The sequence below is a fragment of the Macrobrachium rosenbergii genome, chromosome 13 (genome assembly GCF_040412425.1).
Source record: "Macrobrachium rosenbergii isolate ZJJX-2024 chromosome 13, ASM4041242v1, whole genome shotgun sequence".
NCBI classification, from domain to species: domain Eukaryota; kingdom Metazoa; phylum Arthropoda; class Malacostraca; order Decapoda; family Palaemonidae; genus Macrobrachium; species Macrobrachium rosenbergii.
Genome location: NC_089753.1, coordinates 33532979 through 33551365, shown reverse-complemented (window position 1 = coordinate 33551365; position 18387 = coordinate 33532979). Strand labels below are relative to the sequence as shown.

The window sequence follows — 18387 nt, the reverse complement described above, 5'->3', positions numbered from 1 at the left end:
AGGCTTGACTTCGTAAATAAATCTTGGTTCAGAAGGAGCCGGGTTTTATTCTTAATCACGGAAACCCGTGAGAATGTCGGCTAGACAACAAATTTCTTTTTAATGCTCTTGATAAAAAAAAAATCATCATGGTGGTACGTTCTTGAGTGTTTGAATAATCATCGGTTTACATTGTGCCTTGCAATTCTAGCTCGTATTTCAATATTAAAGTTTTTACGGCAGAATATGCCTTTTACGTTGTTAGAAGTGATATAATTTTTTTTCCAGTTTAGCTGATTTTCTGCCTGAATGCGCGAGCTGGTGTATGCTGTCATGTGTGCCTTCTGCCCATGATTTTCTGACCTTCTTACAGGTCTTCTTTCGGCTTCTTCCATATTGATGACTTTTCTGACTAACTACTCTTCATTCCTCCATCACAAAATGTGTTTAAACGTTCTCAGTCGGCGAGGGCCATGTTTCATTTTACTGGAAAGTCTTAACTCTTATCTTAATGATTATATAGAAAGCTGTTCCTTTCTTTATGCTTTCCAGTGGTTTGCTGTTAGTAGAATTGAGGCATTGTTTTATAAGCTATTCCTTTTCTTAATGCCTTCCACTGGTTTGCTGTTAGTAGAATTGAGGCATTGTTTTATAAGCTATTCCTTTTCTTTATGCCTTCCACTGGTTTGCTGTTAGTAGAAGTGAGGCCTTGTTTTATAAGGAGACAGATAGTGTATCTGCTAAATCAAACATGGCCAGTGCATGACCTATTGAAATAATTAATTCGTGACGCGCAAAGGAAGGTAGATAACTCCCCATTCAATGTTGATGTTATTAATTGATCAAGCCAATTGACTTGAGCTCAAGCCTTGCTTCCAGTATCTTGAAATATACAGCGAGGCTAGAGGGATGGTGAAATGTATTCAGATTTTCTCAGAGGCAATCGGCATCCAATGTAATATTCGTAGAGTAAAAAAAAAAGGAGCGATTTTTCTGACGGAACGGAAGTGAATCTAAATCGGGGCTAAGAATTGGGTCATGAACGACACAGAAAGTCTTCGATTCAGTGGTCGGAAAAGAAGAGTTGAATAACTGAATGGACGGAAGGTTTTGATTCACTAGTCGGAAATGAAGAGTTGAATAACTGAATGGACGGAAAGCCTTTAATTCACTAGTCGGAAATGAAGAGTTGAATAACTGAATTGGCGAAAGTCTTTGATTCACTAGTCGGAAATGAAGAGTTGAACCCCTGGATGGACGGAAAGTTTTGATTCACTAGTCGGATATGAAGAGCTGAATCACTGAATGGACGGAAATCCTTTTGGTACGGAAGGTAGCAGTACAAGTTGATTCGTTTTTGTCAAAAACGTATGAGGAGAGGCCCCTCCAGGTTATGGGTAAGCACCTGACTGATCATTGTAAATAGCCAATTAGCTATGGTCTGCAGTCTTCACATGGAAATTTTATAATCTCCAAAATACCTTGTCTTCATTTACCCTGTATGGAATTTTTGACTGCATGATTATCTTTTCTTTTTTCCTATTCAGATGATATCCTGGCTTGATTGAATCCATTCGCAAATCTCACAGATTGAGTCGCAGTCTCCTGATCAGTTGTGAACTTTTTATTCAATAAGATAACCATCAATTTACGTCACTATATTGTTTATCCCAGTTTATTGTATTAATACAAGCGAATGGGAATTTATTTCATAACTTAGTGTGGAGGACCTGTTGCACGATGTCTGCGGCAGCATCGGGACTACTTGATAGTATCAGCACTGACATGCTGAAATTTCAGTTTCTTCAGGTTTCAATAATTGTGATATGAGTGGACACCTATCTGCACCATTTGTCCCTGAAATGGAAGACTGCAGTATCTGCAAAAATACAACACTGAGAAAAATGGTAGATACTCCCTTGCCTTACTACTGATTTTGCAGATACTGCAAATGGGACCCCCTAAACACTCGTGGAAAGCATTGAAGAATCATTCTGAAACTGCAGTAACTTGTGTATTAGTGTTTCACGAGCCCAATAGGTGGCATATCTGTTTCGAAAATTATGCACATACTGCAGTTTTCCACTTTAGAGTAGCATACTTGGACCCAGGGTTCATAGCACCTAAAGCAGTGTCGAGGTCAGCATGAACTCGTAGAAATTTCAGTGTGAAAGATCTTTCATGCTTTAGTTTAACAGTTTCAGCATTATCACACTGCACACCTCGTGACAGATATGTGGAATTTTTTTCCATGAGGTACGAACCAGAGGTATTTATTTTAGCGTGTATAAAGCACAGATTAAGTCAGCGCTGTCGTGATATATTAGTATTACAGTTTATTTTTGACTGTTATTATTTGTAATATTATCGTAGCGAACACATTCTACTACTCAGCAGCATCGTTTGTTCTTTGGGTTCAAACCGTTGCCGGGGTTCTTAGTGCATCATTTGTTATTATGCTGTGTTAAGAGTTTGTTTCTTTTCAAGTTAGTGCATCATTTGAAAAAGATAGTCACCTATCAAATGGGTAGATTTTCGCACCATACAATAGATAAGTAATTTACATATTTGAGAACATCGATGTTTATTATTTTCTAATGAAAGGTCTGTGTGTAGATGGTGGAAGCTATAATGCAAAACTGTTCCCACTTGGTGGATTTGAGTGAGAGGGGTCACTGTGAAAATGTTTAAACACTCAGTGCAAATGAGCGCGAAATGGCGGTTTCACTGCTGTATGTTTTTAGTTTTCTGTAAAAGAAAACTGTTGAGATGGCTTTGTCTGTCCGTCCACACTTTTTCTGTCCGCACGTTTCTGTTCGCCCTCAGGTCTTAAAAACTACTGAGGCTAGAGGGCTGCAAATTGGTATGTTGATCATCCACCTTCCGATCATAAAACATACCAATTTGCAACCCTCTAGCCTCAGTAGTTTTTTTTTTTTACTTAAGGTTTAAGTTAGCCATGATCGCGCGTCTGGCACCGCAACAACACAGGCCACCACGGTCGGCTGAGAGTTTCATGGGCCGTGGCTGAGTTTCATACAGCATTCTACGCGGTACAGAAAACTCGATTGCGCCAAAGAAACTTTTGTGCCCAGACGATGCGTTAATAAGCGTGAAAGCGCTTGGTACTGAACTTCTGCCTGTTATTTTCCTGTGGGATTCGCTTATACACTTAAGTCACGGGTATCTACTGTGATTTTTAAACATATATATATATATATATATATATATATATATATATATATATATATATATATATATTATATATATTTATGTATATGTATATATATAGCCTATATGTATGGTATGTATTTATATAAATAATATATATATATATATATATATATATATATATATATATATATATATATATATATATATATGTATGTATATATACACATATATGTATGTATGTATATATGTATAAAGTGTGTCTGTGCATAATTGTCCTACTCCGTTAAAACCCAACAAGGTATAGCGCCAGGAACAAATCAGGAGTCATCTCAAGTTTGTCAGCTCACTGCTGATACCAAAGATGATCCTTTGTATATTTAAACATCCGCACTGAACGCTTGTTATTAATCTTTTTGGGTGCTTGTAGCTCTTTTAGCTTCTTTGCCCGTATTTATCACATACATACTTTCACAAATAGAGACTTAGGGCGTGTTTTTGGAACCATATTACTGAGATGTTTGAAACTAATTTTTTTTTTTGGAATCATATTACAGAGATGTTGGAAAAATTTTTTTAAGGATATTACTGAGATGTTTGAAACCATTTTTTGACGGAAAATCTTAGAAGCTACAACCTAAAGGTCATATGAGAAAGATATGCTAATCCATGTTAATCTCGAAGTAATTACAGTTATTAAGGAATTTGCATAAAGGATAATGCACTTTTTCAGTCACCCTGCGGTGTCAGTTATGCTTCCCCCTTCGATAGGGTTTTAAAAAATCATGATACATTAGTTCTGCCAATCATATTTACAGATTGTTAACTGCTATCCCATTTTGGTGGCTATCAAGGGAGAAGTTAAGTATACCTTAGTTTAACCAGACCACTGAGTCAAAAGTCAAGTATACTTTAGTTTAACCAGACCACTGAGCTGATTAACAGCTCTCCTAGGGCTGGCCCGAAGGATTAGACTTTTTTACGTGGCTAAGAACCAATTGGTTACCTAGCAACGGGACCTACAGCTCATTGTGGAATGCGAACCACATTATGACGAGAAATGAATTTTTATCACCATAAATAAATTCCTCTAATTCTTCATTGGCCGGTCGGAGAATCGAACGCGGGGCCAGCAGAGTGCTAGCTGGAGAACGGTACCCACCCGTCCAACGAGGAACTCTGTCATGGGAGAACGCATCAAAGAGACACAAGAGTATTTGTTCTTGTAGTCTAGTATTCATTTTATGGAGTTGAATTGTTCGTTAATCTTATTTCATTTAACAGGTACAAATATACAACAGTAACATCTTATCAAAGAAGTCCTTCAGTCAGATTTCTAGGAGCTTCGAATATACCAGTAGCTACTCCAGCCTTCTCTACGATGCTTCTCGTAAGAGGGGTTAGTGCCGTCAGTGCACCTCATGCGGTGTACTGTAGGCATTACTTAAGGTTGTCTGCAGCATGCTTGGGCCCCTAGCTGCAACCCCTTTCGTTCCTTTTACTGTACCTCCTTTCATAGTGCAACTGCGAAAGGTTTTCCTCCTGTCACACCTTTCAAACCTTTTACTGTCAATTTCCGTTATCACCGCTGAATGACCTCATAGGTCCCAGTGCTTGGCCTTTGGCCTAAGTTCTGTATTCAGTTCAATTCAGTTCTACGATGCTGCATACGGGAAGTTCTGAGCTTGTTTTGACGCGGAGCCAATTCGTTGCTTGTTGTTTGACCGGAAGTTCCATATAAATTAATGTAATTCTCACAATATAATAAAAGTACATATTGACTGACAATATTAAGTGAACTATTACTCCTGTGGCGCATAGCAGTTTCCTTTTTTTTGGAATATTACAAGATTATAAAATAGTCTATATATATATATATATATATATATATATATATATATATATATATATATATATATATATATATATATATATATATATATATATATATATATATATATAGTGTGTGTGTGTATGTAAGTGTCAGGAACTGATTAAAAAGTAATTGCCATATAAAAATGCTCTAATCAATCGGTATACTTCAACAGTTTACTAAGCATTCATACAACAGTAACGATTCTCACGAGAAATTAGGTTGTCTTCGCGCTGTGGCTCAAACTATTTCTTAGGAGGCGAGGGTTGCTTTAATTCTGCTGAGTATGCTGTTTTCATTTGGGTGGGGGTGTTCGATTTAGGGTTGTTTAGGAATTATCAGCGTTGTTGTTGATTTTTTGTCATAGGGTTTCCTCTGGGTTTGTTGCGATTTGCTTCTTGTTTGGCTGAGAGTAACCGCACCCCTTTTTGATTCCGCGGAGGGTGAATCAGAATTAGTGTCTGATTTTAATACTGAATATAGGGGGCGGAGGATTTGCTTTGATTTTTATAGCTGAGTACACTAGGATTTTATTTTGAAGTGGATCTTTTCCTATTATTTATTTTTTTTTTGGAAGGTTTCTCGTTTCTCTTTTGTTTTGTATGAAGGTTATATTTATTTGGTTTTGTTTTGTTTTGGATGCGGGGCACGTTGTCACTTTTCCGTTATGATAAGTTGATATATCTTGTTTTATATTATTTACGCTCCCTAAACCTAAGCTGTTCTGACAGACAATTTTAACACTAAGCGCAGGTATTAATTTTAACTGGAATGTAATATTAAGAGGTAACTGACAGTCAAAGGCGTAGCCTTTACACTTTCATTAAATTCGTATGAAGGGGATAATCAAGACAATCATTTCTAGGCAAGATTGTCTCCTTACAGTACTCTGTAACAACAGGTGGTGTTGATTGTAAGTCCATTATGGGACATAATTTTTTTGCTTCATAATGAATCTGTGTATATTCTGTGCAGCACAAACAAAAGCAGTCACACACACACGCACACATACACATACAGTATATATAATATATACATGCGTGTGTATGTATATATATATATATATATATATATATATATATATATATATATATATATATATATATATATATATATATTATATTACATGTATATATACATACACACATATATATATATATATATATATATATATATATATATATATATATATATATATATATAATATGTGTTCATGTGTATGTATGTATGTATATGTTTTTTGTGTTTGGACCACAAACGAAGTATTACTGTATTTCCGTTATTTTTTTTCACAGATTTGAGCTTTTGGGAGATAAAAGTTTTTCGTCATTCATGCATATATATTTCACATTTTGTTTCGACCAAATCCTCCTACGGAATCACTCTCATGGTTTGCAGCAAAACAGACACGGCTGCATTATCTCGAGGTAATCTCTCCGACACGTCCGCTTTTTCCTGGAGGCACCTTTTTCTGTCTGCGCTAAATAATTAAGGAGGCCTTTGGGTGTGACTCGTGTTTCAGGAGACCCACACATTTTCAGAACGTCAGGTTAGTGTCTTTGTGAAGTCTCTTAAATTTTGATATGTATGCCCCTGCGTACGATCTGCCTGTAAATTCATTGCAAAGTGCATGCAGTTTTTCGAGACATCTTCTACGGAATGGAAATGTAGCATATTCATGAGCATGTAAGTAGTTGGATTATTAAATTATCTGCATCATTAAATTCCTTTATTCTGGTATTGGGAATAGTCTTTCATTGTCGTTTTAAGTCTCACTTTCAAAGTAATTTACATTTTCCTGACCTTTCAAAACAGTTCTTCTGATGGAAAACTCTTGGCGCCTCAAAAGTTGTACCAGTACCATAACAATGCAGTTTTATAATTTCAGTTATTATTAAAGCTATTTTATTTGTTACTCAAGATGTTAAAAAAGGACCGAGTTGTATTTGCTTATTTGCTTGTCTCTCTTTTCTCTTGTTTGTTTGTTAACAATGTATCTCAAAAAATTATTGATAGGATCTCAATGAAATTTTGTCGAGGTCAAGAAAGAGTTGATTTGGCTTTTCGAGATGATTTTTAGTTTTCTGTAAAAGAAAACTATTGAGGTGGATATTTGTCTGTCCGTCCTCACCTTTTCTGTCAGCCCTCAGATCTTAAAAACGACTAAAGCTAGAGGGCTGCAAATTGGTATGTTGATCATCCACCCTCCAATCATCAAACATACCAAATTGCAGCCCTCTAGCCACAGTAGTTTTTTTTTTATTTTATTTAAAGTTAAAGTTAACCATAATCGTGCTTCTGGCAACGATATAGGACAGGCCACCACCGGCCCTTAGTTAAAGATTCTTGGGCCACGGCAAATACAGCATTATACCGAGACCACCGAAGGATAGATCTGTTTTCGGTAGCCTTGATTAGACGCTGTACAGAAAACGTTTCTTCGGCGCATTTTTACTTGTCTGTGATTTTTCCATTGCAAAGACAGCGATATCTTGGTTTAGGCTTCGGTTCTGTACAACATAGATGTTCCAAATTCCAAGCACTTTGAATATCTGTAGAAGAGGCCTTGTATCTATTACTGTTCAAGTATTTCACCGTCCAGGATTACAAGGAATAAAAATTTCTGTGTGGTCGGGTTTTAATTCGTACATAAGTACTAATATATATATATATATATATATATATATATTACATGTATATATATATATATATATATATATATATATATATATATATATATATATATATATATATATATATATATATATATATATATATATATATATGAATTAGTCATTGACATCAATTTACTATACCTGAGACTAACTCCCTCACAAACGCAGTTTTCTATAACAGTAGCCTATCCTGATTACAATCCGGATTTATGCATTTTTGCGGGGGTTGGATGATGAGTGGCGGCGAGGTGTACTCTCGGCCAGCAAGAGCTGGTTCTATACATACAATTGTTAGTACGTATAGTTTGATAGTTTGATTTATTTTTGCCATGATATGCGGTTTATAGTTGTACTTAATATTCTGATAACTTTTTTGATATGATTGGTTGAATTCTGATAACTTTTTGCCATGATTGGTTGAATTCTGATAACGTTTTTGCTATGATTGGTTGAATTCTGATAACGTTTTTGCCATGATTGGTTGAATTCTGATAACGTTTTTGCTATGATTGTTTGAATTCTGATAACGTTTTTGCCATGCTTGGTTGAATTCTGATAACGTTTTTGCCATGCTTGGTTGAATTCTGATAACGTTTTTGTCATGATTGTTTTAATTCTGATAACGTTTTTGCCATGATTGGTTGAATTCTGATAACCGATCATTGCTCAAGAATACGAAAAGAACAGATTGCCGCCTGAAAAAGGTTTATGCCTCTGTAGCATGTCACAGATAATTTAATATATAAATAATTCAACAATTGAACTAGAAATGAAACACAAAATAATGAGAAACAATCTAACTGAGGAGGACGAAAAAATATATACTCTGAATTTTAAGGATAAAATATAAGAAACAGCTTTTACCAATTTTGGTCTTCGACACAAGAATATAAAATACTTACAAAAAATGATTTTTTTAGGGACATGTATATTAATAGTGTGGCCGTGGTGGATCTTTTGTATAACATATGTGTATTTGCCGTGGTTATTGTATCAAAGATATATACTAAATATGGATATGAAAATAGAAATAAAATTTAAACTTCACCTGGAAAATCAGAGTTAGGGTTCATTAGATATGACAAAAATACGGTGATAATTACAAAGTAATTACAAAATACTCTGAAAAGAAAATATATTTGGATATTATAAATATATCTGCGGAAAAAATTATTCTGAAATGTAATATATATATGTATATATTTAGATAGATATATAAATAAATATTATAGATAAATAAGTGCACTTGTGGATTAAGTAAATATGATAAATAACCGTGCAAGATGATTACACCACATTTGTAACCCTGAAACAGAAACATGGCAATAATTTAAGAAGTAACGGGAAAGAATTAATAATAGGAAAGACAGACGTAACGGAATTCCTTACCTGTTATACATTAAAACATCAGGTTTCCATATTTTATAAGGCGGAATCCTAAGGTCACTCACTCCATTGTAGTCTGATTCATTCCACCTTAGGTTAACGTCCTTCCATTCCTGGTGTTGGGGGGGGAGGGGAAGGGATACGGAACGTATTGAAGCTGTTGTCATAATGGCTCCTGAAATCTCAAGTCTCATTATATATTCATCACATGACTCTTTGATTCTTTATGAGGAACAAGAAAGCAGACTATGCGCAATATATGTAAAAAATATCTCCTTTCTTTATATATCACGATGAATATAAGTTTTATTGTGACCTACTTTTGTAAAGTCTCCCTAGTAGATTGCTATTAACTTGCATGTACATATAAAGACAGAATATCTTGAATAGTAATTCTATTAGTTTGCTTGCAAATAGCATTACAGCCTACTGTGTCATGCACAATTATGTTCTTTGTATAACAATCAGAGATATATTTCTTAGCTTAACTGCCTGCACCTCGGAATGGTGGGTGGGGGTATGCTTTTAGTGATATGAAAGTTATGCCTTTATCGTGAAAGCTGCTTTGGAAAGCGTCAGCGACGAAAAAGGTGGGGGTCGAAAAGCTTGATTGGTGTAACAAGAAAAAAAAAAAAAAAAGTGAAAAATAGGAAAAAAATATCAGATGTTCGTAACCGGTGTCACTTGAACAGTGAGGAAATGTGATGCTGGTTGAAAGCTGTTATTGCAGAAGCGTGGCATGCCGTTTAGCAGCCAGTTGTGCAGTTTTCATGCTGTTTAACGGTTACGGTGTGGCGGAAGCCGATGCAGGCCACGAGCAGTCGAAAAAGAGTCCTTCCCGCTCCCACCCGTTTATGCCATCTCAGTTTCGTGTCCGCGTAGCTGCTCCAAGTTGAAAATGCTAGGAATGTTTATGGTTTTTTACTTGGCGTTGAGTACATGAAAAAAACAAATTTTGCACTCGGATACCTCCCCTCATAAACAGTTGAATGGGCATAATTTCTCTCAAAATTTTATAATTCTAAGCATCAAATCAGAAGATCGTCTTCCAGAAGAGTGTCAACTTTACCAAGACTCAGTAAAAAAAAAAAAGATTCATGTCTCGAAAAAAAAAAAAAAGTCTTTTGATTCCCACGGAGGAAATGATTCCCTTTTGCAACTTTTTCCTTTCGTCTTTCCTTTTTTTTTTTTTTTATTTAACGGAAAAGGAGACCCATCCATTAGTCTGCCAGCTCTTCCGGGGGGGAGGAGGAGGAGGAGGTGGGGGAGGGGGCGGCTGGGGGAATACCCGAGCTGACAGACTGTTTGGGTGGAGGCAGTTAGCTGCTAATAGATATATATAAAACATTTCTCAATGGACTGAACCGTGGAAAGTGTCTGAGAGAAATTTCTACGGACATCGAGCAGATAATGACCAAGCCTACAACAAAGCAGTAGTAATCTAAAAATAGTTCTGCACTTTGCCAAAGCTGCAATACTCGGCCTATTTTCTTTTTTGGGGAAAACTGAATCCTCTTTATTTATCCTTCGGTATAGTGCATTATTACAAAGGCGTAGGAATCTGGGAGGGGGACAGGTGGGGCCCAGCGGCCCCCAAAATGGTTGCAATTAGAGGAAATTGAGAAAAAATTTTTTTTTTTTTACCCTGTTTCTTTGCACTGGATCAGAGAATGATTTATAAGTTATCTTGAACATAGAGAGGCAAATAAATAAATAAAAAAAAAAATACCGTGTTAACTTGTGAAGAACACCACAATACGATGTGAAAGAACACACTTAATGTTGGCAGAAAGAGCGGCAAATACACACGATGAACGAAAAGATATGAAAAAGGTGCGTATATATATAAAAAAAAAATGAAAAATAAACAACACACATTCTGAATAACATGCAGTCTGTTATTGAACACAAAGGCATCGCGAGTGGCTGTATATAGATATTTCTTTATTCTTGATTGTAATATATATAGATAGATATATATATATGTCATCTTGAAATCACAAATCGCCATGACAGTAAATGATAAATATATAAATGACATAAAGAATCAGTTCCCAGGTTGGCAGATGATCGCAGTCATCAGGGGAGAAAAGGAAAAAATAAATTATTTATGTCGAAGGAAGGAGAAAAAAGGATGACGAAGAAGAAGAAGAAGAAGAAGAAGAAGAAGAAGAAGAAGAAGAAAGAAGAGGAAGAGGAGGAGGAGGAGGAGTAGGAGGAGGAGGATGAAACAGGCGAGATTTCCTTCAGTGAGAGGCGTTTTCGTTGAGCAGATCGATAGGGTTGTGAAACAGAGAGAGAGAGAGTCAGACAGACAGAGGCAGATTTTGGACGGACAGAGGCCGTCGCAGGAAGCTGTGAAACTGAGAGGTGAAGAAAGATCGACTGGCATCAGGCAAACAAACAGTTCGGAGCAGACAGACAGTATCGAATGACGTCATAGTGATTGAACCTTTTTTTTTTTTTTTTTTTAGCCGTCCGTCGGTTTCGTTTACTTATTATTTTGATGATGTGTTATTTTTTTTATAGAGTGTTCTTTTTCTTATTTATAGGTTCTCGTTGCGTGATGACCGCTCGCTTTTTTTTTTTGTTTGTTTATCTCGGAACCTCGACCGTGTATCTGCGTCTAACGTGTTTATGATTCCGTTGTTCATCTGTCTGTCTTTGCCTGTTTGTCTGTCACGTTAACTGTCTTGTTTTTTTTTTTTTTCTCCCCTTTGCTATGTTTTTTTTTTCTTCGTAATGTATTTAACGAAACATCTTATTATGATTATTATTGGGTTATTCTCCTTTAATTATGAAATGGAATAAAAAGTTATGCATTTAGAAACTTGCGCTTATTTTTAAAGTCCTCTCTTTCTGCCATTAGTTCTCTAACTTTATTTACGGCTACATTTGGTGTTAGGTGTTATTACGGCTTATCCTGACGAAAATAAAAAAAAAGGTGAATTTAGGAATCGGTTGGTAGAGCTATTTAATATCGAAACGCCTTCCGAAAGAGTTGTTGATTTAAATGATTTCTTTCTTTTTTTGGGTATTTTTAAAACTTGCGCATTTTTCGGATTCGTGCGTGGTATATTTTTTTTTTTTCCCGCGTGTGATTACTATTTTATTTAGTTTTAAATCTTGGAGTGAAGTATTTCAACCACTGTCCTTATATGGTGATGTATACATAAATTATATGTATATATATATATATATATATATATATATATATATATATATATATATATATATATATATATATAGAATATATATACATACACATAAATGTATATCATGAAATTTTATTTTATTTTTATCATTCTGAAATCTTATCTCGTACTGTAATTGCAACGAGCTTTAATATTTAATAGATTTTCTGTTTTACTCATAAATTGTCTATTTTACCTCCTTAAATGAATTCAATTCCATAGAGGATGACTTGAGCCGTTTCAACTTCAATCTGTGATGTTGTGTTTTTAGTAATTCTTACCTGATTGCAGTATGTATTAGATAATAGCCTCCGATTTGTTTATTGCATACAGTTTTACATTATTAAGAAAGTCTATCTTTTTCTGCAATCGGGTATTTTTTAATTTTTGTTTTGCTGTGAACGACACACCTTAAGTTCTCGATTCAAGCCTTGAAAGATACCCTGCAAAGATTGCAGTCACATGGTACACTCAGCTGATCAGCAGTCACAAGAACTGTCTTTGCTTCTGCTTTATTTCCATATTTACTTTACATTTTCATTCCATCATTCCATGTTTACTCCCTGGGATGTATGGGCAATGTTCATCTCCACGATTTAAATGTTTTGGAATCTTAATAATGCTCTTCGTGAATTTTGATCAGGGAAAGAATGGAATTCCTCCCTTTTGATGCCTTTGGTATTTCCAAGTATCGTTGGGCAAAGCTGTCATTATTTCTTTTAGATTTGTTTGTACTGAAAGAGTCAGGGTTCTGGGCTTCTTCGTCTTGACCATTTTGTTTGTAACCGTCCATTATTTTATTTTTATCATATGTATGTATATGTATATATATACATATATATAATATATACACACACACACATATATATATATATATATATATATATATATATATATATATATATATATATATATATATATATATATATATATATATATATATATATATATGTATGTATGTTAGGTGAAACTCAGACGATCGTGAAATGCTTGACATTAATTATCACTGCGTCGTTTTAACTTTACTGCATGTTTACTTTAGGAAAAAATTTGATCTTAGTTACCAAACGAGCGTCAACATATTTACATATATATATTTACAAAGGGTTCGTTGGAGTTTTATACGATTAAGCACCTTTGACCGAGCCTTTGTTTTTGTTTTTTTTTTTCAAATTAAAGACATTGCTTTTGCCAATGAAACCCCTTTTCCTTTCCGAACTGAACCTGATGTCAAATTGAGAGTTACCCACTTTGATTTTGAAGATGAGCTCGATGGTTCCTTATTTCATGGCAATTTACCCGAGAACTGTTTGTCTTTGGTATATCTCTGTGGTTGTTAAGTGCATGTCTAGTATATACCTACAGTTTTGTGGTCTGAAGAATTTCGAGAAATGTTGTATGCTGTGACTTATTTTTATATTTTGCAAGTATGGTTGATCAAATTCTAAAAGTTTCTCTGTGTTAGAGTTTTTGACCAATTATGATGTAACCTGTGAGAAAGGATAATTTGAACTTTTTATTTGTTGTGTTCTTGGGTGTTCTTGATACCTCTTGTTTCAGATTGTATACAGAACGTATAAAAAAATAACATAGGCAATGAACTTCCCCATGTTAATCTCTGACGATATTGAGTGGCGTACTTTCCCGACATTTTAACACAGTCTCAACTCTTATTAAACTTTTTGACACTTCATATTGAACTGAGAGTATTTGCATTCATCCCTTGCAGGTAGTTGCTTAGGCCTGTAAACTTTATCTTGAGTCTTTGTGCAGCAAAGTCTAACAGAGCAAATCATTTTCTAAGACTTTCAAATTAAATAAGTGAGGATGCTGTGTTGATCTTCCGTGCAGCCGCGGACAGCGGCAGCATCCGCAGGTTGAGACTGGTTTTAACAAGGGTCCTGTTTTTCCTTTTTTGATTTTTTTTCCTCATTCATAACGGCAGCCTATCGTGAATGAAAGGAAGAAAGAAATACAGAAAAATTGAAACTGGGGCGAAGAGGAAAATAAATAAATACACGAACAAGTCAGTAAATGAAATAGGGATGTAACTGAATGCCACTTGGTAACATGATAAAATAAGAAAATGAAGGGAAAGGATCTCGTCCTGAGAGTTTTACATTGGCAAAATAAACAGAGATGATTGCAGGGAAAAAAAGCGGCTGGGGACTACTTTTAACTGCAGGGACTGTCATATGAATCGTCTCAGTACAGGACCACCTTGCATTTGCAGTGCCCAGCGACATCTAACCATGACAGAGAAAGGGGTCCAAGTTGATTGTCATTTTTGACATTTTTCTTAACTTTTCCATTTTGGGTTCCCTCCCACTTTTTTTTCCTTTTAAACAAGAGATTTGACCTCAGTGCGAAAGATTTGGACTTGGAAAAGTGACCCCTCGCCCCCCCTTATTGACTTGACCTGTCAATTGAAGGAACAAAGGGTGATTGAAGGGCTGGGGGAGGGGGACCAGTGACCCCTGTTGAAAACCCGTTGAGGCGATGTGGGATTGAAAGTAATAGCTTGTAATCAAACGAAAAGCATAATGGGTAAAGCAAAGAGGTGCAAGTTCCTGTCTCCCTCTCCTCCACAGTTTAAAAATGGAAGTTCCTACGCCATTGATTTTTATAATGCTTCAGTAGCATTCTATTAGTGACGATGGTATAGATTTGAACGATTATAAAAGTTAATTTAATATTGCATGCACAATGCTTTGTATTAAAAGCCTTTCTTTTCTTTCATTTTTTTTTCTTTTGTATACAACGTTAAACTTCGTGATTCAAAGAAGTAATTGATCACAGAAAACTTAAGGCTCAGTTAAAGAAAACGTGGAAATGTTAGCTTGGAGGATAAACTAAGTTGTCTCTGTAGAGGACTACCCCGTCTAGAGTATATATGTCTATATACTTGCTTTTTTTTTTTTCATTTATAACATTTAGATGTTTCATATTAGAATTCTTTAAGTCAAGCATAAGGGTTGAAATTTTATTGTGCATTTATGAACAATAGTTTTGCTTATTTAAAATGCAACTTTATTTATCCTCACTTTGTTAAGTTAAAGATATTAATAACTTACCAATTTTAACCATGTATTTGTTACTAGGAGCTGATTCTTCTCATCCTTAAAGCAATAAAAAGAAAACATATTGTAATAACGAGATCTCATTTCCCCAGAGACTGCCACTACACATTGATACAGGGACGCAAAAAGCAAGAAAAATGAGGAAAGGAAAAAAAAAAAAAAAGAGGAACCGGCTAAGGAAGAGTTCAAATATAGCATACCACATTCCTCATTTTTCCCTGCATACACAAAATACATTGAGGCTGCCTGTCATTTTGGGCAAACTCCAAGACAAAGGGGGGGACCATATCTGCCCAATACTGACGGAGCGAACAGCACGGGTTGAGAAACCGCGCCACCAGCCACCCTTGATCACCTTTGCACCTCTTTCTCTACTTTCCTCACTTAAAGGAAAAAAAATAACTACACAGAAAGATACACACACATACACATACACCTTGTGATGTGTGCATTCTACACATTTCTTCAAATGCAATATTCATGATGTTCACATCTCCAACATTCAGTAATATGGCCAACCAAAAGAAACTTGATGTCCACCTTGAACGGATTCTCAAGATTCACTAGACAGAAAGTAAGGGAAAAAGGGAACTTCACGTTGTCCACGTTATCGTTACTGTAAGACAAGGCTGCTTATGGTGTATATCAGTATTTCCTTTGGTTAAAATATCTAAAAGAAAAAAAAAAAAAGATCAATATTCATATTTAGGTTATTGGTCACATCTAAATTTCTGGTTTCTGTTCACAGCTGAAACATGATCAGAGCATTGCAGAGTCCCACTTTCCAAACCCTCTCCCCGTCATTTTCCCACCCCTTGTGGCTGCTTATTCTTCGGGCGTTGGCGTTCCGGGGTGTCTGGTGGCGAGCTGCTCATAGAAATGTAGTTGATGTGAGCACAGCAAGTATCATGTGCACGTCATGGTCCCCAAAAAAACTTACCATATTCAACCATACGTTTGTAGTTAGGATTTGGTTCTTTTCATCCTAAAAACAAGAAAACATGTCTAAACTAGTAATTAAAGCTTCATATGACAAGGGCAAAAGAAAAAAAAAATGTAAAAAAAAAAAGGTCATTAGTAATTATGCTGCTGAAGGCATGACACACTTCTCACTGCCGTACATTTTTTGCTCATAGAAATGCTGTATCTTTTTAGTACCATCAAACTTAGGACAACAACAATAATTCACTTTTTGATTGTCAGATTGAAATAAAGTTGTGGGTAAATTTTGTCATTCTACTCAATGGCACCTACTTACTATTTTTCCATAATTTTTTTTTCTCTGTAATTGTTAGAAATTTTAAACACACATAGCAAAGGCACATAGTAAGTTTAAGGATATATACACATAATCATCTCATATATATCTATATGTGTGTAAGTGTGTGTACATTATATATATGTATGTGTACAATTGTATATACGTCCATGCACCAATATATATATCACAATATTTATCAACAGGCAAAAGGTGTTGTTATATTTCAGTCTTTACCCTGACGTTCTGGGACGTGTTTCTTATCCTAGCATTTGTTCTGTGAAGACATCTACGTAAAGACAGTCATTCCTGTTTGGCTAAAGTGAATGATGTTACTGAGGCCATTCTCCAGGATCTGCTGCGTTAGGCTACCCCTGAAGAGATGTTCATTTGGTTAGACTAACTCTGAAAAACAAGCAAATCTTACCTGATGCTCTCTCACATCGCTTGCTTGGGGGGTTGTGCTTAAATTTCCCTGGCCTGCCAATGGCGCTTAGCATGTTGAAAGGACCAGATTATGGCCTTTGTCATCTCTTTAAGGAACACTCTGGCAGGAGTATAAGGATGAGAATTCCACTTTATTATGGATCTCGGATCATCTAAAGTTCATCGATGATTGTTTGGCAATGGTGCAAACTAAAGTCAAACAAAAAGAATGCGTTTTTTTTTTTTTTTTTTTTTTTTTTTTTTGCTAAGCAAAATGCTTGTCCAAATAGCAGCAGGCAAGGTTTGCAGAGTAGACAGATTGAGTTTCCTCCGTATGCCCACCTCTTCCATATAATTAGACGCGATGTATGATTTATGCCGTAGCCCTGATGACGTCTTTATTCATTTTTATGGTATTTAAAAGTCTCGTCGATTTATACACAACTCTGTATTTTGATTAAATAGTGCAGTGTGGGGTATAATTAAATACGTTATCTTTTTCTTATTTACGACATGACCAGAGTCACACTTTGATGATGGGTGTCCATCGTAACTCGTTCTGAATTTCGTGCTCTGATTGGTAAAAGATGAATTTGGATGAAAAAATTGCACTCCCAAGGTTTTCTCAGTACCGCGAACGTCTTTAGTAAAGATGAGTAAATATAACAATGCCCAGACTCTGTTCTCGGCGTGACGCAGATTCTCTCTTCACTTTCCTTTCATACAGAGTTATGTAATTATTACTTACGTCATTTCTTACTGACTTGAACGCTTTCACTCCAGCAAGCTCACGTGTGTATAAACATTTTATATGCGTGTGGAATTGTTTCTTTGAATTTAGATTTTTATTAACTCAGTCATTCGTATTGCGTGTGTGTTTGTGTGTGTGTGTGTGTGTGTGTGTGCATTCGTGAGCGCATGGTGCGTGTGCGAATGTGTGTGTTTTTCATGCGTTCGTGTTTTTTCGGGATGTGCAGATTAACAGCATTTATCAGCAGATGAATTTACACTTGTGTTGGGCTGCCTTATCGGGATGAAAATGCAACGTCCATATATATATACTTATATATATATATATATATATATATATATATATATATATATATATATATATATATATATATATATATATATATATATATTTATACATATATATATATATATATATATATATATATATATATATATATATATATATATATATATATATATATATATATATATATATATATATATAATGCATATGTTTACGCTTGTAGTATATTCATGGATGTTGTTGTAGAAATTTGGCGTTATATAAATTGATGTGCTTTCGTTTGTATTTGAATGTATTCTTGCAAATATT

General features: G+C 35.2%; 1 protein-coding gene and 1 long non-coding RNA gene across 27 annotated transcripts in view; one reads left to right on the top strand and one right to left on the bottom strand.

Annotated features, from left to right (window-relative positions):
* The window catches only part of LOC136845133 (neuronal acetylcholine receptor subunit alpha-7-like), a 514118-nt gene that overhangs the window by 146468 nt on the left and 349263 nt on the right, over window positions 1-18387 (bottom strand). For 20 of the 26 annotated variants that reach the window (XM_067115028.1, XM_067115039.1, XM_067115032.1 and 17 more), the window contains exons 3-4: window positions 15353-15397; window positions 9088-9197 (exon numbers count right to left, since the gene is read on the bottom strand). In XM_067115028.1, coding sequence (XP_066971129.1) covers window positions 9088-9197; window positions 15353-15397 — 155 coding nt within the window. Of the gene's footprint in view, window positions 1-9087; window positions 9198-15352; window positions 15398-16298; window positions 16344-18387 lie in introns of all 26 variants that reach the window. The other 6 variants (XM_067115030.1, XM_067115042.1, XM_067115041.1 and 3 more) reach the window with 1 other exon arrangement.
* LOC136845137 (uncharacterized) overlaps window positions 1-18387 on the top strand; it is a 582337-nt gene that overhangs the window by 330024 nt on the left and 233926 nt on the right. The gene's annotated exons all lie outside the window — the stretch shown is intronic.